Genomic DNA, 23,546 nt, shown 5'->3' with positions numbered 1-23,546 from the left:
GCCCGTAAACAAAGGATTTTCCTTTGATATAAAACTCTCTCTCTGTCCCCCTCAGAAAAATCCCACCATTGCAATATTAATAGCTTAATTTATATTATTAGCTTATAAATTCCATTGAGGTGATATACAATTAATTTTATGAACTTTATATATTGGCTCAGACAATGTTAAGTGGCTAGAAAATTACATGAAGTCCTCACAATAAATAACTATGTGCATTGATATTATATGAGCATTTTTGATGTAATAGGGTCAAATTTGTATTTCTTTTGAGAGGATGAAAATATTCATTAGCTTATTTAACAAGTATTATTGAATATCTACTACATATCAAGTACCATTCTGGATGCTAAGCATAAAAAATTTCCTGTCCTAGTGAACCATCTTGGTAATACTTTTAGGACCTCAGAATAAAAATAGAACTTTATTATGATGTTCCACAATTTATATGAAATAGTACTGTTGCCAGTTATTTCATGCTTAAGGCTGAAACTTTGATACACTACTTTTAATCAATGAAAAGAAAGTAAATTTTACCTCCTAAGGTCAAAGGATTTCTTTTTCTCTTTTGAATCAGAGTGTTTCCCAGGCTGACTTTGGATCATTTATCATTGAAAAATTATCTTTATAGTCATTTTGGATTATAGTTTATGTAAACATGAAGTATTCACTCATAATCAAGCATATATACATCGTTCTAAAAAATTCTATACTACTGTGTATACATAAATATTTTTAAAATAACTTGTAAAAATTTTGATTTTGTTAATATACTATATAAATTTGTGCATACTCTGAAAATGTTTCTTATGAAGCCCATAATTATAAATATGTATTTTCTTTAATATTAAAAAATATTGGATGGATTGTTTGAAGATAGGAATTATTAATTTTGATGTACATTTAGTAACTTGATTGGTATTAACTCAAATAATTAAGAAATTTATAATTTTTATACATATATATACTACAAAGAATTTTGTATAGTTTAGTAAATTACTTCTAAATAGATGTTTACCAAGTATATGTAACATTGAATTTTAGTTAGAACAAATTTTTAGTTTAAAATACAGATAAAATTGCAGCTAATCCCAAAACTGTTAAACTGATTGCAGAGATATTGGTACCCAAAGCTGGGATGCTAGTTTCCTTTGGAGGAATAAACTTGGTTGCTTGTACAATGTTAGAAACCTCTGAAGTGAGATTGTCTTCATTGATAGCTTGAATTGCAATATAGAACTTGGTGCCATTTTCTATTTTAAAATGTTCTGGTTTAAATTCAAAAATTTCTTTTGAGCCAGCCTCCTTAGGTATTAGAGCAGAAGTATTTACTGAAGCAGCAATATCAAAATCTTTTTGGAGATCCAGGAAACATTTACTTATTCTTACATTGTAGCTCTTAGCTGAAAAACAAACACATGTCTGTTAAAATCACCAGGATGCTTTACTGCCGTCGCACTACCTTACGTTTAGGAGCTATCAAAAATTCACAGTAGGTTTTAGTTGTGGAAATCATATATATATATATATAATTTTTTTTAGTTGTAGATGGACACAATACCTTTATTTTATTTGTTTTTATTTTTATGTGGTGCTAGGGATCAAACCCAGTGCCTCATGCATGCTAGGCAAGTGCTCTACTACTGAGCCACAACCCTGGACCCTTAGATATATTTTTTATCTGGTTATTTAAGGACAAATATATGTAAAGTTTTTTTAGGTATAGTTATCTAGTCACAGAAAAATTTAATTCATTATCATATACTACTTACAGAACCAGAATCTAAATTTCTTTTTTAAAAGAGAAATATATAGAACTGAATCCACTTTTTAATTTAGAACAAGAAATACAATAATGTTCAAATACATTAAAGACCTTTAGTACCTTGCATTTATGTTATTTCTTAAGAGAGGGAATATTGGGAGTAAGAAAGAAGATAGAGAAGGAAAGAGAGACAAGGACAAAGAGCAAAATAAGGTAGAGATTTGTACTAACTAAATATGTGCTCAGAAACTAGGCAGACCTTGATTAGGACCAGAATTCTTCTATTCTCAAACTGTGTAATAACAACAAGAAAAAAAAATAACCTTTCTTGTCTCCACCTGTAAAATAGTTATTCAATAATTCTAGTGGTGAGAATGGTAAATGATAATGCATGAAAAGTGTTTAGCATAATTTAATAAACATTAATGAATTCAAACATTCATTAGCTATTATAATTATTAAAGAAAAGGAAAGAAGATGCCTGTGTAAATGTTTCATGCCACACTGCTTTTAGATATTCACCAGTAATTGATATAAAAATATCTTCCAACATTCTGAAACACGAGAGTAAAACATCAAATACCCTTTTCTGAAGTGAAGACTTTATGTTTTCAGGAAATATTGAAGATATTTCAAGTGTATGAAGAATATAACTGATTCAGTTTTTTTCCATTCAAACCTTCTATTTAATAATTTCTCCATAGATAGGCCTAATTGAGTCATTCTACCATTTACACAAATCCCATGTTCCATTAAGGTGGATCTAGGTACCAATCCCTTACTTTAATTCTGCTATTCCATTGTGAAGTTTTGCTTTCTTGACCTTGATCATGTAGTGTGAAGGTTCCTTCTCTTCCTGCAGTGTGCTTCTCTCTTGCTATATGCAATTTATACTCATTTTTTTTAAGGTCCAACCGAGGACCAAGTTCTCATGAAGTCTTGGTCAAATACTTCATGCACCCTGATGATTGTCTCCCATGAACTCATATTACATGGAATGGAGTTTTCCAGATTGTTATGTGGAAGTTCAATTTTTTTACTTTCTTTCTTTTTTTTTTTTTGGTACCAGGGATTGAACTCAGGGGCACTAAGCCACATCCCCAGCCCTATTTTTGTATTTTATTTAGAGACAGGGTTTCACTGAGTTACTTAGTGCCTCGTTGTTACTGAGGCTGGCTTTGAACTTGCTATCCTCCTGTCTCAGCCTCCCAAGCCGCTGGAATTATAGGCATGTGCTACCATGCCTGGCTCGGGTTCAATTTTTCATTCAGGTGAGGTCCTGTTATCGAAGGTCAAAGGTTTTCTTTTTCTTTTTTGAATCAGAGTGTTGCCCAGGCTGACATTAAACTTCTGGGTTCAAGTGATCCTGCTTTTTGAGCCTTCCAAGTAACTGGGACAACAGGCATACACCACTGTGCCTGGCTCAAAGACTATTTTTTATACTTCTTTTGTATTATCTAAGGCATCTGATACTGTAATGGGCATGTATTTGGTCACCTTAATTACTTATTGTCCAACATTACAGTTGTTGACACTTGAAATGATTGAAGTAGAATATCATAAAATACTAGAATTATATCTACATGTTTTAGTAATTTTGAGATCATCTGGTCTAATTTACATATTTGACAGGTATGTAGTTTTGTCCCATTGGGTTTAAGTGCCTCATTTGAGATTATATAGATGTTCATTTATTTATTTTATTTTTGTGGTGCTGGGGATTGAACCCTGGGCCTTGATGCATGTGAGGCAAGCACTCTACCAACCGAGCTACATTCCCAGCCTTCATTTATTCTTTAGGATACTGCTACTACCTTACTTTTGTAATGTCTGAAGGTAATATTTGATGGTTACTTTTACCTCTTCCTGTATGTCACAAGAAAAGAGGGAGATTAGATCCCACCAATTTAGGCACTTTCTCTTATGGATCTCAGTGTCTATAAGTAATGCATTACTTCTAATTCTAGTTCCTATAATAAGCATGAGGGACATTTATTAAGACACAATCTTACTGAAGGTTTGGTCTTTACTGAATTGAATTTTGAACTAAATATTTGGTTAGGTAATTTCATTTGTGACTTTTTTAGTGCAAGTATTAGTATTTTAATTTTATTTGATTTTGCCATATGTTTAACAATCATTATGAGAAAATAATATATTTTAGAAGCTGTCACAGTTGAGTTTTCAACATTGAAGTACAAAATATCTATTTGTGGTTGTATTATATTTTCTCTGACTTGTGAAAGATTTTGTTCCCTGGTATAATATTGCTAAAAAAGAAATACAGCTTTAAAAATGCTGTATAAGTTGGTATAAGATTAAAAAGCATCTTTTATTTTGAGAACCTTAATATAGTAAGCATTTTATTGAAACCCAAGAGAAAGAGTTACTGACTACCTGGTGTTTCAGCACCTACAGACCTTGAGATAGAATGTTTATCAACATCATATATTGCTTTCATTTTCTCACTGTACAGGGGAAATAGCAAGATTCACTTTGTCATGTAAAAATCTACTAGTCTATATAACACTGGAATATGGCAGATATTCAATAAATACTGATTGAATTTAGCTAAGTGTAAAGCAAAGATAGAAGTGATATAAACTTTTTGAAATTAGGGCAATTTATTATTAGGAATTTGAGTAAATGAGATATTTCGGTCTTGAACTTTATTCAAATTCCATAGCCAAATCTCCTGAACTAGTGAGTTTCTTTGCACATGAGCATCTGTCAATGGGTCATCTTCACCTAACTTGGTCTGCAAGTTTCATTATTCAAGACTCAGGTCAGAGATAGACGCCTCTGGTATGCCTTTTAAATATATATACTCTGTGATCCTAATGTCAACCAAAGAGATGCCATATCGTTCTGTGTTTATAATAACCTCTCTCTTATTTCACTGTATGAAATTATCTAATTGTGTGTCTTCTGTATTTGATTAAATATTGAAAGTTGAGACTGTTTCTTGGAATTTAATAGTGTTTGAAAACTCAAGAAAATTATCAGTAAATAAATAAAATTGTGCAAGTATGGAAATACTTTTAAAAATTTTCCCTTGTTTGGGGGAAAAGAATTTAATAGAAAACTGCTCAATCTTCTCAAACTAATTTCAAGATGGTTCCAATTGTGAGAGGGAGTTTTTGGCACAACAGAATCTGACAAGAGGGGTTTAGAATTCTGTTTCTAAATATTATAGAAGTGACCTGGGATAGTTCTTTATTTCTTTATTTCTTGGAGCTTCAGTTCTCACATTTGAAAATAAATGAATACTGGCCTATAGTAGACATTCCATAAATATTATTTGTAAATGGGACATTAGGAAATTTTCAGTAAATTAAAGCCAATGGTATTTCTTTAGTATATTTTATTAGTATCAAACTTACCTTTTCCTTTATCAAGAACATTGCCGGGAGCAGTCCATAAAAGTTGAATATGATCTCCTTTAAACTCAGCCTCAAGGTCTTCAATTTTACCAGGTGGGAACACATGAGTTTGGTTACCTTTGGGTGGCACTCCTAACACAGTAAACGACCCTCCAGAAGTTAGTCTGCTGAACTCTTCCATTTTGGATTCTGCCACATCATCTTTGACTTCAGGTCTGAGTGGGTTCAGTATAATTTTACCTATCACCCCCCCCAATCAAAAAAAAAAGTAATTTAAAAACTTTTCATTTTGCCATATCTATTCTTTATCTTGTAAGCTGATCTTGCAACTATAGAGGATTAATGTTGTTTGATAGCAGATTTTGAAAAAGTAACAGCTTTTAGTGGAAAAAAACTTGTTTTAATATTATTTTGACATGAAGAAGGAGACATGGTATGTTAAAACTATCTTTTAACTTATCTTTCTCCATTATTTGACTCAAATTCTTTGAGGATAAGGATTATTTTATTTATCTTTGTAGCTCCTGTTTTATTCATCTTTGCTTGCTCAGTGTGTTGAATATACAGATGATTACATAGTTATGTACTTAGGTTTTTCAGAGTACATTATATGTTCAATGTTTGCCATTTGAAATTTAGGTAAACAAGTGACACATTTCTATTTTAATGATACTTACCATTTTCAACATAGCCAGGTATATACAGAGCCTTGTTGGGTTGTTGTCTTAAACTTAGTCTAGCTGTGTTTTTTCTTGCCTGAACATGTACTTTTAAACTGTATCTACCATTTCCATGGTAATCTGTAAAGTACCTTGAGTAGATGCCATCATTTTTCACCGTATCAGCACCTTGATATTGAAATATAATAATTAATTATTCAGTAAAGTAAAAAAAATGACAATTACTACCATTAATGAGCACTATTGATGTCAGCAATTTGGGAGGTAATTTAGCACAGTATTTTAAGTACGTGAACCCTGGAATCAGAATGTTTTGGTTCAAAGCTTGGCTTGGCCATTTGGTAACCTGGTGATTTTGGGAAAAGTATAATTCATGGTAGGCATTCAATTAATATTAGCTAATTCATAAAAGAAGCTAATCAAAATAAGGAAAATATGCTAGAGAAAGAATATGTGAAACACTAATGAAAATGGAGAATAATTGCATTCTTAAATTCCAGAGGTAAAGTAAAACTGTTCATGAAATTTTAAGAAGATAAATGTGCTTATGCCTGTGCTTTGTCAAGATTACTGACAATTACAATTTAAAATTAATTTTCTTTAAAATATGATTCATAAGCATACACGGGACATATTGACTTCTAAGTCATGGAATCCAATAGGAGAATTTCAAGTTCAATGGAAGTTAATGCAGATTTCTATTACCTATACCATTGTCCCAGAGCTCCAATGTTACTTGTTGTCCATCTTGAGTTTCTATAATGGCTGTTACATTGACTCCCAGAACAGGCAGAAACCCTTGACTGACTCGAGCATAAACAATCATTGGACTAGGGTAATGTGCTGTGTTTTGATTCATGTGAGCAGTTGCAATTATTGGGAGTGTGGCAGGACTTCTTGCTCGAGTGGTCATTGTCACTGTTAGCAATTGAGAGTTGGGATGATTATTTAGAAGGCTGTAGGTCCAAGTGCCTGTCTGAAAAAGAAAGTTTCCTTGAGAGTTTTGGTAATGATTTCCTTTTCTTTGTTTGAGATGTAAAATTATTTAGAAATTTAAAGAGTAATAATAAGGATTTTTAATATCTGATTTTATAAACTAGCAAATAGTATGAGTATGCATCCCTAATTATTCTATTTGACTCTTTTATGACAGATGATCTGTCACTGTTTTAGTATTGACAGCATATAATATATTGTCTTTATTTTTTAACATAGAAATTGATTAATAAAACAGTATAATTTGATCAATTTCATTTTCCAGTGCCTCCTCTTTCCCTCCCCACAATCCACTCTTCTATTTGACTTGTCTCCCTTCTATTTTTTAAAAATATTTGTTTTTTAGTTGTAGGTGGACACAATAACCTTTATTTTATTTTTATGTGGTGCCAAGGATCGAACCCAGTGCCTCATGCATCAAACCCAGTGCCTCGCGCATGCTAGGCGAGCACTCTATCACTGAGCCACAACCCCAGCCCCTCCCTTCTATTTTTTAAAATTTGTTCTGATTAGTTATACATGACAGTAGAATGCACTTTGACACATTGTACACAAATGGAGCACAACTTCTCATTTCTCTGGCTGTACATGGTGCAGAGTCATACCAGTATTGTAATCATATTCTGTACACATATGAATCTATTATAACAAATTAAAAAAAAGGATACAAGTAACAATAAATGTTGGCGAGATTGTGGTGAAAAAGGTACATTCATAAGCTGCTCGTGGAACTGCAAATTGGTGCACCCACTCTGGAATGCAGTATGAAGATTTCTCAGAAAACTTGGAATGGAACTACTATTTGACCCAGCTATCCCACTCCTCGGGATGTAACCAAAGGACTTAAAATCAGCATACTACAGTGATGCAGTCACATCAGTGTTTATAGCAGCTCAATTCACAATAGCTAAGCTATGGAACCAACCTAGGTGCACTTCAACAGATAAATGAAGAAGAAAATGTGTTATATATACACAATGGGGTAGCCACAAGGAATGAAATTATGGAATTTGCTGGTAAATGGATAGAACTGGAAAATACCATGCTAAGTGAAATAAGGCAATCCAAAAACTAAAGGCTGAATATTCTCTCTGATATGCAAATGTAATACATAATAGGGAGGGGGGAAGGGAAGAACAGAAGTTCACTGGAGTAGACAGAGGGGAATGGTGGGGGGAAGAGAGGAGAGATGGGAATAGGAAAGACAGTAGAATGAATTGAATGTAACTTTCCTATGTTCATATGAATACATGACTAGTGTAACCCCACATCATGTACAACCACAAGAATGGGAAGTTATACTTCATGTATGTATGATATGTCAAAATACAGTCTACTGTCATGGATATCTAAAAAAAGCAAATTAAAAAATGCAAAACAAAAAGAATTTGATTAATAAAACATGATGAAGATAAAAGATGTACCTCTGCAATGTCTGGTATTCGAAGTCGGGCAGAATGAATATTTAGTTTATCATCTTTGAAATCCGAGGTTTTATATATTTTCCCTTTTGGATCCTGAAGAATAATTTCTGGCTTTCGTATTGTCCAGGTGACAACAAAGAAAGTGTCATTTCCAATTGTACTGTCCACGGGAACTGTACCATTTATCCATTCCCTTCTTGTAATATTCAAGGCTTTACTTTCCAACTGTTACATAATTAAAAGAGACACATAAAATCCATTTGTTATTATAGGTAATGACATTTCAAAGTTTATTCAGTTCAAAGTAATTTTAAATTTGGTTTTAATATTTCAACTAAGGAGTGGGTATGTGGCACAATGGTACAGTACTTGCTTAGCATGCATGAGGCCCTGGGTTCCATCCCTAGCACAAAATACACAAAAGATTTCAATTAAAATAATTAAAAATGAAAGAATTTTCCAAATAAAAGCATATGTAATTATAAAGAATAGAAGAATGGAATAGATTGACTGTAAGTGTCATGGAGAAGCAAACACAGTAAAGATATTTTTCTTCCATATACCTGATAAAATTTTAAGCAAAAGATTTGTTATTAGAGAAAGAAAAGTAAATAATTAGGACAACAGAAATTTATTACAGCTGTGAGAAAGCAAAGACTTTTCTTAGTATACCAACCTGAAGAGCCTGTTGAGAGATGTTACCACTTCTAGATGAAATTCTACTGAATGCATCTATGAGGCCATTTATGTCTTTATTGGCATAAAAACGAAGTCCTCCTAAATGGAATTTTAAATGGGTAAATCATATTTGTTATTCTGCTGTCATCAGTATACTTTAAAATCAATTTTATATTTCTTCTTAAACTTATAAAAGATGAATTTCCAATAAATTTATGAAATTTTCAGTGTATAAGTGTTCCAACTGTAATCCTACAATAACTAAAACCTTACTCAAATAAGTTAGAATGAAGGAAAATTTAAATAAAGTCAAGTTTTATTGTTTTTATATCAATTTATTGTCAAATGTAGCTATATACCACATTAGTAAAGCTGGCCTAAGCACTAAATAATGTTGTAAAATGAAATCTAATATAGTTTATATGAACCAGTTGCTTATTTTCTAGTTGGCCCCAAAACATACTGAAACAATCAGAGAATGACAGTTTAGAATTAAGTAAAAACTGATTAATTGCAGAAGTAAATAATATAGGATTTAAGGAAGAGAGATTACTTGGTGTGAAGAGTCAGGAAAGAATAGTTGGAGAGGGCAAGAATTAACACAGTGACTGCTAAAAAAATGTGACAATGCATATTTATTGAATTAATAAATGGAAGAAAGGCCAGCTGGAATATTATTGAGTTAGCCTAAGCAGGAGGTTGGCAGGGTTTTATTAGAATGTAGTAGCAGGACTAACTAAAAAGGGGAAAACCAGAAATATTCCAAACAGATTTAGCAGGATTTGGTGAGGTGGGAGCAGGGTGGGATAATGAAAACAGGCCTCAATCAGTAATCAGGACTGTGTCCTTGGGCAAATCATTTGTAGTCCCTAGGTTACTATTTCTTCATTTATAAAATGGGAATTTCTAAATTTTTGCTGTGGGACTTAATGGTATTTTGGAATTGAGCAACAATTTTGGACTTGCAGTTGAATAGCCATAGAGAAGACAGTGGTAGTGACAGAAAGTAGGTGAGGAATAAATGAAGACAGCAAATATTGAATAATTTGAGAAGCTGATATATGAAGAACTAGAGGAGGGGAAGAAGAGCTTAATTTGATGGACAAGGAAGGGACAAAGATTAATTTTAAGATGGGAAATTTTTGAGTAGTTTTACTGTTTAGGGAGAAGGAGCCTTTGACATGGGAGAGATTAGAAATTTATTTTCTATCCAAACAATATTCCAAAGGTTTACCTGTCATATTTGACAGAGTCTCCAGCTCTTTGGCAGCAGAAGGTCCTAGAGCAATGGTGTGGATGATTACACCACTCTGTTTGATGTCCTCAAAGCATGAGCTTATTGCATCATCTTCCCCATCTGTTAGTAATATGATTTCAGCACCAAAGGTACTCAGGTTACTGTAGGTAATTGCCTGGTAGTGAAAGCCAGATTTTAAATTATAGAATGTCATTTCTGAATACATTTAAATTAAGAATAAACCTGTTTTCTACTCTTAGAGAAGTCTTTAGTCTTATACATCAGAGTAAGCCAAAGGAAATTTTTTATATTATTGTTCCAGAATGAGTGGTATATGGAAATGATGTAATGAATAGATTTTTAAGCTAGTCTCAACACTTCTCTCTAATATACATACTCCTGCTATCCCAGAAAGGAAGAATAAAGCACTTAGAAGAATTTCTGGAACATAGTAAATACTCAGTGAATGCTAGCCATTGTTATTATTATCTGAGGAGATACTTGGGATAGAGGCTAATGATCCAGGCAGCTCTGGCAGGCTGCAGATTAAGTAGCATCTGTAAAATCATTATAAATGGTGGGTAAGCAAGATTGAATGATGTGGTATATGCCTTTTTAGTGCATTTTATTCGATTATTACTATAGAATCTTAGGATTTCTCAGAAAAAAATTTTTGATTTGCCACGAGGAAGGATGTTTATAGATTCATCAAATATCACAAATATTTTTTCATCTTTTTTTTTTTTTTGGTACCAGGGATTGAACACAGGGGCGCTTAACCACTGAGAGCCACATCTCCAGCCCCTTTTAGACAGGGTCTCACTAAATTGCTGAGGCTGCTTTGAACTTGCGATCCTTCTCCCTCAGTCTCTTGAATCCCTAGGATTGCAGGCATTCACCACTGCATGGGGCTTATTTTTTTTTTCATCTTTTGCTTATTTCTACCAAGAGTATTAGCTAAGAACACTGGCACTGGTATTAGATACCTTGAAAGCAAATTCTGGCTCTGCCATTTGCTTATTAGAGTAATTACTGTTTAGACTTTCTCAAGACTTAACACATGCACACACACACACACAAACACACACACACACATGAGTTCTATAAACAGCTTAGTGTAAGGATTAAGTTTACAGGCTCTAGAGTCAGAAAGACCAGGTTTCGAATCGTATATCTGGTAATTATTGACCGTAAGACACTGAGAAAGGTTTGATTACTCTGCGCCTCAGTTTCTTTATGTGCAGAATGGGCATAATAATATTCCCAACTCAGAAAGTAATAATAAGGATATAAAATCATGCATGCAAAGCATTTAAATAGGTAATATATAGTAAAAAATATAGCTACTATTGTTTTGATTTTGTTATGTAAAATTGATTTTATGTATTGATATGATTTCAGCATGTAAATAAAGAAGAACTTTTAAAACTTTGAATGTGATTTGGCATAATATATCAGCAATAGACTTTGTGATTAAACTATCATAAGAAACATGCAAAAATATATTAAGAAAAAACATACAGACCAGTATGCATGAACATTCTGTCACATTCCCAAAATATATAAAACCTGTCATATTTTAGAATAAATAGACATATATAACAAGAATCATGATAATTTTCATAATAGCAAGCCTTTTTTCAGCATTTATTTATCTTACAAAATTCCCACAAATAAATAAGTTAGGCCCTACTTATACCCACATGACGTAGGTTGAGGAAACAGATTTTCTTAGGTCAGTTATTTACTCAAGATCATTTAGTTAATAAAATAATAAAGCCAGGATTCCAAGCTTTTTAAGCTAATGTGCTTTAGGATGAATAGGTACCATAAGGGAAGTTAAGAGATGGGATTAATTAGTGGCCTTGAAAAGAGTAGCACTACCACTTTAACTAAGGTACAGGAATCAGTGAGGGCAGTAGGTTTTTGTCCTTGTCACTTACAACATGACAATAAGTAGGCTTAAGTGGAAGCTAACTTAGGTTGGAAGAAATTCAAATGATACTAGAGGCAATTTGGTATACTACTCAAAAGGTGCACCTGTTTTTTTAAAAAGTGTTTTTATTTGTGTATTATACATAATAGTGGGGTTCATTTTGACATATTTATATATGTATGTAATATAATTTACTGTATTTCAAAAGTAATTCCACTTTCCCTTACCTCCTCTTTTCTCCTACCTCCCCTTCCTTTACCCTGCTAGTATTCCTCTTATTTATTTATTGTTTTTTAAAATTGTACCTAATTTTTTGAGTTCACACTTTTGTTTTTATTAAACTTCCACCTGATATTCATTAGATTTGGTCCTATACTGCCTGTGGAGCGACTCATCTCTGATTTTTAAATGTCAGTTTAAATTGACGAATAGGGCTTTCTTTATCCATAATATAAATGTGTTATTAATTTCTCTCTTCCACAATCTCCCAATGATATTATTTTCTACTCATAGAGAATTGTATTATGAGCATGTCAGAGATTTGGCTGTGCCCACTGGATTTCTTTCCCCCTACCTATCCACTGTCACTTAGTACTTCAGGAGATTGTTAGTGAAACTGCCCATGAGAGATTTATCACAATGGTGTCAGAATGCTATTTATTTATTTTGGTGGTGTTGGGGATTGAACCCAGGGCCTGTGCATGCAAGGCAAGCACTCTACTAACTGAGCTATATCCCCACCCCCAGAATGTTATTAAACGAGGAACTCATGAACACATGACCCTTGTTCAAAGATAAATGGAAAAATTAAAAACAATAGTAAATGGCAAATGATATTAAATTAAAAATAATTTTACCTGGAATCCAGCTTTGAGGCCATTGCAAATTGAAGTTCCTCCACTAGCAATTTTAGGCAGATTTGCAGTGAGCTTTAGGTAAGTGTTATCATTAATTACTTTTGTTAGCTTATTTTGGATCTCAGCAGTACTATCAAATGTGACCATTCCAACCATAGATCCCTTTTCAATAATTTGAATTAAGTACAGTTCTGCTGCTTGATTCATTCGAAGGAGACGAGTTGAGACAAGATGGTCTACCTGTAAGAAAAAGATATATTAACTGAATTTTTAAAAATTTTGACAGATTATTGAAAGACAGAGTCTTTTATGGGCCATAGATCATGATAAAAATTGATATATTTTAAAATTTAAGTCCTTTATTTTATTAAAATCTTAAAAAAATCAATTGTTACACTTGTAAAAGTCTTAAAAATCGATACATTTTGTTAAAATTTTAAATTTGGGAATTTTTTAAAGGAAATAATTTAAAAGTATATATGAAGATGTACATTGCAATGTGTTTTTTATAGTAAGTTGAAAATCTCTAAAATATCCAACAATATGGAATTGTTTAAATTTCTGTTTTATGTTTATGTATATATGTATATGTGTGTTTGTGTGTATAACACAACCATTAAATATTATGTCATGAAGGTCTAGGGATATAGCTCAGTGTGTGTGAAGCTCTAAGTATAATCCCCAGTACTGCCAAAACAAAACAAAAAGCAAAAACCAAAAACCTCAAAAACCAAAAAACTCCTGGAAACATATTCTATATGTGGAATGTTTAAGGTATATTATGTTAAAAAAAGCAGATTATAAAACATTATATAAAATATACTCACATTAAATAAATTGAAGTTTTTATTAGAGTGACATGTTAAATGGTGGAAATTTATATTTGGTTAGAATTAAAGGTTAAGAAATAAAAAATTATTCACAATCTACTAACCTTAATTTAACAATTTTTAACATTATCTTCTAGTACTTATTTATATAAAATCATTGTGCTAAAATTTATAAGAACATATATACATATTTTAGCATACTAAAACTAAGATTAAATTATATTTCTATTAAGTATTTAAAAGTTAGCAAAAACTGTCTTACTGTATTCATGCTTCCAGATTTATCAAGTACCAAACAGACTACTCGATGTTTGGATTTGAGCAATGAAAATGTAGGATGAGGTGGTAGATTTGTTCCTGTCATGGGAGATGCATTCTGAAAATCATCAGATTCCTTGATTACATCCCATGTACTTTTGTGATTGCACATTTTGTTTTGTAGGTTTGGAGCTTCTGTGTTGTGTGTTTTTGCTGTGCAAAATTCAGTTACCTGGAAAGAAACCAATTAGGAGACAATATTGCAATAACTTGTGAAATATGACATTCCTTTCCAAATATGCAGTTAGCTGACATATACATCCTCCATAGATTTTATTTTTTGACAGTGAGAGATTTCTTCATAATAAAATATTCTGATATCCATTTTGCATACTTGAAGGGTTGGAAGCAAGGTGAAGCCATCAACATACACTGGTAAAGTTTTTGGTAATTCTTTTAGAGATAAGTAGATAATGTCAGTGGAAGATGATGGCAGCTTGCACACCTGCTTGTTAGCTTCTTACTTTCCCTTCCAGATTTTGTGGGGCTCAAGTCTTAAGTTTAAAGAAAAAGAGAGAGTGTTAGTTTGTGGTAATTTTGAACTGTTTCTTAAAAGTGGAATAGAGGAAATGGTCTTGTATAATTGTCTAAGTATATTCCACATTGTCACAGTTCAGTGAAAAACTTGAGGACAGATATTGTAACAATTTGAATTTTTATTGACTCTGGTACGTTTTGACAGAATAAAATAATACCACTAAAAAAACAATGAAGGTATAGGGAGAAATGAGGAATATAATTATTTGTCTTTTAATAGAAAATGGGGAATTGAATCCAATAACTCTTCCAATGGAAGTTTCAGTATTGTAGAATCTGTAAAAATCCTCCAAGTTTTGAAGACTTAGTAACTTAAAAAAAGTTCTCATATTCTAGTGCCATATTCAGGTAGGAAATCATCTTGCAGCCTTAGCATCTAAGAACTACGTTTAATAGTGTCATTATTTTAATGTCCTCTCAATGCAAACACTCTATTTGTAAACTCATTTTTAGAAGAACTAAATTATTAACATTGAATGCTTTTTATTTAAATTTTAAGATAATTTAAAAATTTAAATTAGTTTCTGACATGGCTCTGATTTACATTTCCCAAGTGGGGTTATATTAGATGGGAGAAACTTATAGTTTGCAATTAAAGCAGTGGTTTATGATCAGTTTTAGCTGTTGTGAAATTCCTGTCAGACCTTTCCTTTACCATTGCCACTGTCTTTATTCAAGTCTCTTACCTTCCTATTGCCTTGGCTTCCCAACTGGTCTCCCTGCCTCACTTCCTCTCATCTCATGCCATCCTATTCTTCACAATTAGAACTGTGTTCCTTAAAGAATTAAGCTGATAACATCACCAGTCCAAAACTGAGAGGACAAAACCCAAACATCTTAGCTTTGTAGGACTTCATTTCTTGCTTCAACCTAATTTTGACTAATTTTCTGACTCTTACTATGTATCCTTTGCTTTTACAATAGGACTTCATTCTGTCCCCCTAAAATATGCCAGAAACTTTCACCACGTTCTCTACTAACTTGAATGGTAATTCTGTACAATTAGAAAAAGGCACTTCTTAAGTTCCTTAACACTATGTGCCTGAGATTTGTTCTAGTCAATGTTAAATTCTTTAATTTAGGCAATGTGCAACTTGTGCAACCCTTGCCTTATTCCACTCTTTGCTTTTGTAAATCTCTTTTTTTGAATAGAATATTCTTTCCCTTCCTGCTCTGGAAAATTCGTACTTATTCTTTTCAAATCCCAGCTCAAAACACATATCTTCAGAAACCAGTTTTGGATCTCCAGTTGGAAATGTTTGCTACTTTTATAACATTTGGTTCATATCTCTTCTTACTTTGTGTTGTATGTATTTTTCTTGTATCTGTACACTTCTTACTAAACTGAATTCCTCAAGGACAGCTTATCTTTAATTATTTCTGCATTTCTAGCTCCTAATAGAGTTCTGGGCTTGAAGTAGGAATAATAAAGATTATGGAAAGGAAGTCATGAAGTTGAATTTTCAATATTTCATACCATATCTCTCCTGGGTCTTACTTTATGCCCTGGATACAAATTTTATGCAATATATTTGGTCTGTGACATGGTAATTGGAAGTTAGTGTTATTCTGGACAAGATGTATCACTAAAACATTTATCTCTGAGCCATATCTTATGTAATTACTCTCCATATTTCAGCTACATAATCTCATTTATTATTATTTAAGTTTTGGGTAGATGCCATAAATCTCCTGATAATCAGTTAATTTTGGAATGTATCATTTGGAACAGGTAGTACATACTCTGATCATCCTCTTGTGTCACATTAAAAAAAAAATCTATTTAGATGTAGAACTTCTTGGCTAGCCTTTGTTGATTAGCAGATACAAGTAAACTTCCCTACTTGTGTGAAATATCTTCAGGAGGGAGCTTTATTAAGCTGGAAACCAATTTTTATTTAAAATTTGGGTTAGTGTAAGCATTTTAGAAGAAAATATGAAGCCTATATTTTTACTCAAGCCTTTCAAAATTAATGCCCTATGCACCAAAATAATTTTAAATTTATGGGATGAAGGAGGTGGCTCAGTGATTGAGTGCTTGCCCAGCATGGGCAAGGCCCTAGGTTTCATCCTCTGCAATTCAAAAAGAAGAAAATAATTAATTTTTTTCAGAAACAATAGATCTTTATAAACTTGCCTACAGAAGTATGTTGCTAGTTATTTCATATATGAAAATCTGCTTCTTTAAATAAGGTGGCCTTACTATTTAGAGGTTGTGTACTTTATTTTGATATGTTGTTTTTGATAACTTTCATATGTTTTGTATTTTAAAATATTTTTGCATGTGTAGAAACTCATTAGGTAGCTACAATAAGTTTGCATTAATTAAGATCGGGCTACACAACAAAGGAAATAATCAGTGGAATCAAGAGAGAACATTCAGAACAGGAGAAAATATTTACAAACTGTCCATCTGACAAGGTATTAATATCCAGAATTTATAAGGAACTCAACAGCAAAAACACAAATAATCCAATTAAAAAGTGGGCAAATGATCTGTATAGCTATTTCTCAGAAGAAGACATACAATGGCCAATAGATATAAGAAGAAAATGCTTGACATCATTGATAATCATGGAAATGCAAATCAAAATTATGATGTAATATCCTCACACTCTATTTAGAATTGCTATAATAAAAAGACAAAAATAAATGCTGATAAGATGCTTAGAAAAGAGAGGAGCTCTTATATACTGTTGGTGGAAATGTAAATTAGCATAGTCAATATAGACAACAATGAGGAGGTTCCTTTAAAAATTAAAAAGAGAACTATCATATTATTCTGCAATTCTACCATTGGGTATATATCTGAAGGAAATTAAATTAATAGATTAAAGAGACATATGCAGTCTTGTTTATCGTAGCACTATTCACAATACCTAAAATATAGAATCAACTTGAGTGTTCATCAATGGATAAATGGTAAGAAAATATGGTTTATATATGTACAATAGAATATTATTCTGCAATAAAAAGAATGAAATCCTGTCATTTTCAGCAACATGGATGACTCTGAAGGATATTGTATTAAGTGAAATACCCAGACACAGAAAAACAAATACTTTATAATTTCATATGTAGAAGCTAAGAGTTGATCTCATAGAAGCAGAATCTAGAACAGACTGAGAAGAATAGGGGGAAGGAAGAAAGGAAGAGGTTGGGTGACTGCTATAAAATTAAAGTTCTAGGAAATAAGTTCTAATATTCTATAGCTCAGTAGGGCAACTATTATAAACAATAATTTATTCTATAGTTCAAAATAGCTAGGCAGGATTTTGGATATTCTTGCTACAGAAAAAAGGATAAATATTTGGGGTGGTGGGAAAATTAATTACTCTAATTTGATCATTACACATTATATACATGTATCAAAATATCACACTGTTCAGGATGTCATTATATGTGAATAAAAATTAATTATGATGTGTGAATTAAAAATAAAAAAGTAAAAAAGAAGAAAACAAAGATTGGGCTTAATTATCCAGGGAAAGAGATAACTAACTCTTTCTCAAATTTTTTACATGCTTTAAAAATTAAAAATTTGAATTTATTTTGACTTCCCTTGTGCTAAGCTCTGTGCTAATACTTTATGTTATCTCTTGCAAGCCTAACAATGACAATGTGAAGTAGATGTTTTAATTCCTATTTAAGAGATGAAAGTACTAAATCTCAGATTTAGCAGTTTGCCCACAGTGACAAAGCTTGAAACTTATAGGCTGGGTTTTTATAACAAGCCTATCTGACTCCAGTGAACTTGCTGTTGTATCTTTTTTGTGGTGATAGAGCCATATGTGTGTGTTTTCATAATATCACTTTACAATAGCTTTGTATGCCTTAATAGGAAGATAATGGGAAATCTAGAATGTCAATCCTTTCCAAAGCTGCATTATGAATTACTTTAGAAAAGTAGTATAGCTAATTCTTAGAAAAGGAATTAAAAGTAAGGTTGTAGCTCTTGACACAGTTCACAGAAGTTAATGAGGAAAGGATGCCCTAGGGATTTATTATGCGACTCCAATGAGAACAGTATAGTGCTACTTGTGAATAAATGAAACAGGTTAATAAGGAGAGGATGGAAAATTTTCCAGATACATCCCGAAAAGCTGGAGGAAATGACCTCTATTTAATTGCCTGTATAATTTCTTCCTTCCTATTGGTAGACATAGTTTCATAGTAAAAATTCATCTCCCCAGTTAACTTTTTCCTAGGGGTTCTATACTTACAGAGTTGAGATTTTGCATGAACATTATGGAGTCTCTTGCAGTCTGAGATTTGTTTGGGATAAATGTACATTTTGCTTCATACAGCCCCGTTTTTGAGTCACGTCTGCATTGCCTTGTTATACAGCTGCCTCCCTTGCATTCATTGAAAACCACATTCATACCAGTAATATGAGTGGAACACCTATGATGAAATAGATTACATTTATATATGAAGACTAAGCAAATCAGGAATAAAGACCAACATCCTAAAATCTTACTTTCAGTGACTACTGCTATTGATCATGCACCAAACATATCATTTTGACAAAAGTAGGCACAACGTTCTATCCCTATTTACCATAGATTTCAATAAAAACAGTGTTTTCAGTATATGTTTATTAAACATTCATTCTTCACTATTGTTATCAATAAATCTATTATATTTGTGACTTTGGGCTAAAGATGACAATTCCTAATTTACAGAGATATTTGAAAATTAAATGAGTTAAAAGATACAAAGGAATTGGTTCTTAGTGGGGAGGGGAAAATCAACATTATGTTTAAGGTCCTTTCAGTTTGCATGTGTGGTACACAAGTTTCATATTTCTAGCACTTGGTAATTTACGTTTTGAGAAATAATAGCCTAGACTGAAGGAAGAAATAAAAAAATAAACCCTGCATGCAAATGCATGTGCATTCAAACTATTTTATTTGCATGATGAAAATAACTATCAAGTCACTGGCAGGGAGTGTGTGTGTGTGTGTGTGTGTGTGTGTGTGTGTGTGAGAGAGAGAGAGAGAGAGAGAGAGAGAAAGAGAGAGAGAAAGGAGAGAAGCTTCTAAAGAATCTGCTTATATGCAGTGTATTCTCATTTTATGTTATTCTTAAATTTCATGAAATTAGTCCTTGTTTGTTTTTCAAGCATTAAAGGAGATGGTGAGTAATATCTTCCAAGAGAATTAGCTCTAGAGTTAGTCTGAAAGTTGAACTTAAACATGATAAGAATCCACTGCCTTAATGTGCCTGTCACACATAAGAGCTCAATAAGTGTTGTTTTAGATATTTGTTTTTACTTTATATCTTTTTGAATAACTGATTATAAGGAAACTCATTGTTTTTTTTATTAATTTATAAAAATTTACTTTTTGATTATTTGTTTTGCTTTGCCTTTTTAGCAGGCCCAAGGATAGGGGATTGAAAACAAAAGTCACTGTCCTCAAGGATCTTGAAGTGTAGTGAGGAAAATCAAGTTACATGGACAATTGCTATGTGATGTAAGTGTTAAAGACATATTGCTGTGGGACCTCTCCCTAGGTCATATAACCTCAAATGGAAGGAAAGGAAAGGCATTTAGAGAAGCATTTAAAGGATCAATAGGTATTTTTTTTTCCTTTTCCATGCAGGTCACCAGATAAATAGGTATTTTAGGACAAGTTAGGAGTTTTGTGAAATGAGGGTGGGAGGCATGAGTGTTCTGGGCTGAGCACTCACTTGGTCTGTGTGAAAGATTCCAGGCAGCTCAGTGAAGAACAGGTGAACAAATACAGAGCACCAGGGAGAGCCGTTTCTTCTAGCGCCCCTCTTTAATACATTTTTTCTCTCAAAGATTTATTTCTTTATTACATTGATTTTTGTAGTTATTCAGTACTCTTTTAAGTACTGCATATGCTTGATTTTTTAAAAAAAGCTTAAACATCTTATCTATTTATATATAGGACCTGTTTCTATCCACCCCCAGAATTATATTTCTTAAAAAAACAGATTTACTCACTTACTCTTGTAAAATATATCTATTTTCCTCAAATGAAAACTAAAATATATTTACCATGAAATTGTAGCAGCTTAACTTACCTCCATGAAGCAGATTTCATCTTAAAAAATTATGAATCAAGTTGAACAAAAAAGTGGATAGAGTTGAATTCTAATTCTCTGATCTCTTAGGGTTTGGTTTTTTTTCTTTCTCTTTTGCCAGTAACACACATTAGTACAGTTCTGTGAGTGGTGAAATGATTCCCAGTTCCTGATTGATCTTGATTCCCAGATGGACTCCCCAGACATAATTGTATACATTCATAATGGTGCAGGTTGGAAATTGTAATTTACCATATGAAAATTCAACCACTTGAGAGATAGTCTTTGTTTGTGTAGTGTAAAAAAATTGGAAAATCATTAAGTGAAAAGTTGAAACTGAAGTTGTTCAATACAGTGATACCTTGTTGCTTCAATAGTGTTCTTTCTGGAAATATAGAATGGCTGGTCCACATTATACTCATCAAACACTCCCCACCGGAGATGGGCCCACTCATGGACAAATACTTTGCCTATGAGAGAATATTGCCACTTATAAATTTATATTTCTAATATTTTCATACAGTTTCTTTATATTTTAAATCTCTCCCTATTTACCAACCTAACTGAGTCAAGATCCTGTAGAAATTAACACTTTTCTTTAGGTCAAAAAAGTTGAAATGGGTTAGCACCAATAAACAACTCATTTTATTTATTTATTTTTTAAAATATTTATTTTTTAGTTGTAATTGGAAACAATATCTTTATTTTATTTATTTATTTTTATGTGGTGCTGAGGATTGAACCCAGGGCCTCGCATGTCCTAAGCAAGTGCTGTACCATCATGCCACAATCCCAGCCCACAACTCATTTTATTATTAAACCCATCACACAAAAGAAATAGGTTAAATATAACTTGCATATTTCCAAACAAAAGTATAACTTAATACCTATTTTTTTTTCTTAAAAATCTTTAAAAATTCTCTTAATCACATTTTATGTGTTTTTCCCCCCATTGGAAGTAAGAACATAAATATAAAATAAATATCCCTACCTCGAGGCCCATAGATAGACATATTATCAGTCAACAGGAAGTTTGGAGTGAAATGTATATATTGTCCTTTCTCTCCACACTGTCCGTATTGAAGAGTATAGGGATCATCTCCATATTTCAGGTAAGGATCAGCAACTATGACATCTGCCTGAAAAGCAAGCAAGCAAACAAACAAACAAATAATAATAAAAAAAAAAAACAAATGGAAGCAAATTCTAAGGGGATTTTAAAAGCAAGGAATTTTCGTCTACACTAAGAAAAGTTACTTCTAATTTAATTACTAAGTTAGCAATTACAAAAGTTGTAAGTATGAATTTTTAAAAAACCACAGAAAGCACTTTAAGAACTACACAAAATAGCCTACCTGGTCATATGATTCTTGCTTTGGCATTAAGTACTCAGATTTTGACTCCCAGGTAACTGGAATTAAGATGCTTACATTCCTGAAATAAACTCTTCTTTCCGTGGCATGAAACAGGTATGTAGAAGCTTCAGTTACCATTTCCTGATAAAAAGTACCTCATGGTAACAATTTTGCAGTGAAATAAGCATAAAAATAGGCATACAAACTAGAAGAAGCAAATGTAAACTCCTTTTCCTCAGATAGTTTAAAGACTATCACTGAAGAATAGGCTGAATTTTATTACATCTCTCTAGTCTATAAACTTATTTTCATATGACTCCCAAAGCCAACTGTTTTTCACTTGTCCACAACTGCCATGGAGCATTATGAGTTGAAGATGGAAATGAGGGTGCTGGGTGAGATACAAAGGTGATTAAGACTGGGAGCTAGTTGATAAGTTGCTTATTTAATCAAATGGGTTCTTCTGATTGGGTTGTTTAAGTAAATTGGGAGTTTAAAGTTTGTTTAAAGTTTAAAGATTATTATACTTGTTAATTAAAACTTGCTAGATTTATTTTGAATTTTCTCATAAAAGACTAAAAGTTTTGGGCTGGGGATGTGGCTCAGTTGGTAGAGTGCTTGCCTAGCATGCACAAGACCCTGGGTTCAATTCCCAGCATGGAAAAAAAAATACTGAAGTTTTATCAAACAGCAATATTTACTTTTGCCACTTACGTATGTCTGTTCAAATCACCTAATTTCTCTGATTTATACAAGAGTCATAATCCCAATTCTTGACCTCCTCACTGGGATATTGAGAGAATCAAGGAAGATAGCAGATATTAAAATATCATATATAAAATGTTTTTTGTTATACTAATACAGATTAAATCAGGAAGATAAATCAATTTAAAAAAATATTTTCTTTAACATAAAGTACATAACATTTTTATGTTATATTTTCCAGAGGTAAACAAATATAAATAACCGGGAAATAATGTAAGATAGTGAGCCTCTACAGTTTAAATGTAGATTAGTTTTTTAAACTTGATAAAAGTAATTTTTGAAGACAAGTTATGAGGACATTTCTCTACTTTCTCTTAAGTTTTTCTGTTAGCTTTACTAGTTGAAAAAATCTTTAGTAATTCAGTCTTTCAATAATCCATTAAGGGAATTATATTAATATATAATAAAAACATAAAACTAGCAGATATTAATCTTGAAAGTTTAGATAAATACTACATAAATGATGAACACTGTCAAGCAACTTTGGGAAGCTATAACTGTGAGTGTTATGTATGTCTAGGTAAAGATAGTCACTTAAACAAAAATATGTGGATAATAAAATTTTCTCTTACCTTTATGCTTTGAATGAGTGTTTCATTTTCTGGTACACTGGGATTAATTGCAATGACAATATCTTCATATCCATTGTTATTCAAACTTACCATTGAGCTTTTCACCTTAGGCAAAAAGTGCAATACTAAGAACAGAATAAGCTTCAGCCTGAACACCAT

The 23,546-nt window shown here is 32.2% G+C and overlaps 1 protein-coding gene across 1 annotated transcript; it reads right to left on the bottom strand.

Moving 5' to 3' along the window:
- Positions 1-1,062: 1,062 nt before the first annotated feature.
- LOC124091981 (calcium-activated chloride channel regulator 1-like) lies at positions 1,063-23,546 on the bottom strand. Its single transcript, XM_046443272.1, has 14 exons — positions 23,388-23,546; positions 22,051-22,191; positions 21,687-21,834; positions 21,057-21,165; positions 18,865-19,045; positions 14,049-14,276; positions 12,957-13,196; positions 10,161-10,338; positions 8,925-9,025; positions 8,249-8,473; positions 6,534-6,804; positions 5,826-5,996; positions 5,149-5,388; positions 1,063-1,403 (listed from the first exon to the last, which is right to left on the bottom strand). Exons 1-14 carry the CDS (start codon positions 23,544-23,546, stop codon positions 1,063-1,065), a joined length of 2,733 nt encoding a protein of 910 aa, XP_046299228.1.

This window comes from Marmota monax, unplaced genomic scaffold (assembly GCF_021218885.2).
Source record: "Marmota monax isolate L192 unplaced genomic scaffold, Marmota_monax_Labrador192_F-V1.1 WCK01_AAM20220418_F8-fsc00046, whole genome shotgun sequence".
Lineage (NCBI taxonomy): Eukaryota > Metazoa > Chordata > Mammalia > Rodentia > Sciuridae > Marmota > Marmota monax.
Note: the sequence above shows the minus strand (reverse complement) of the source record. Positions and strands in the feature narration are given on the sequence as shown.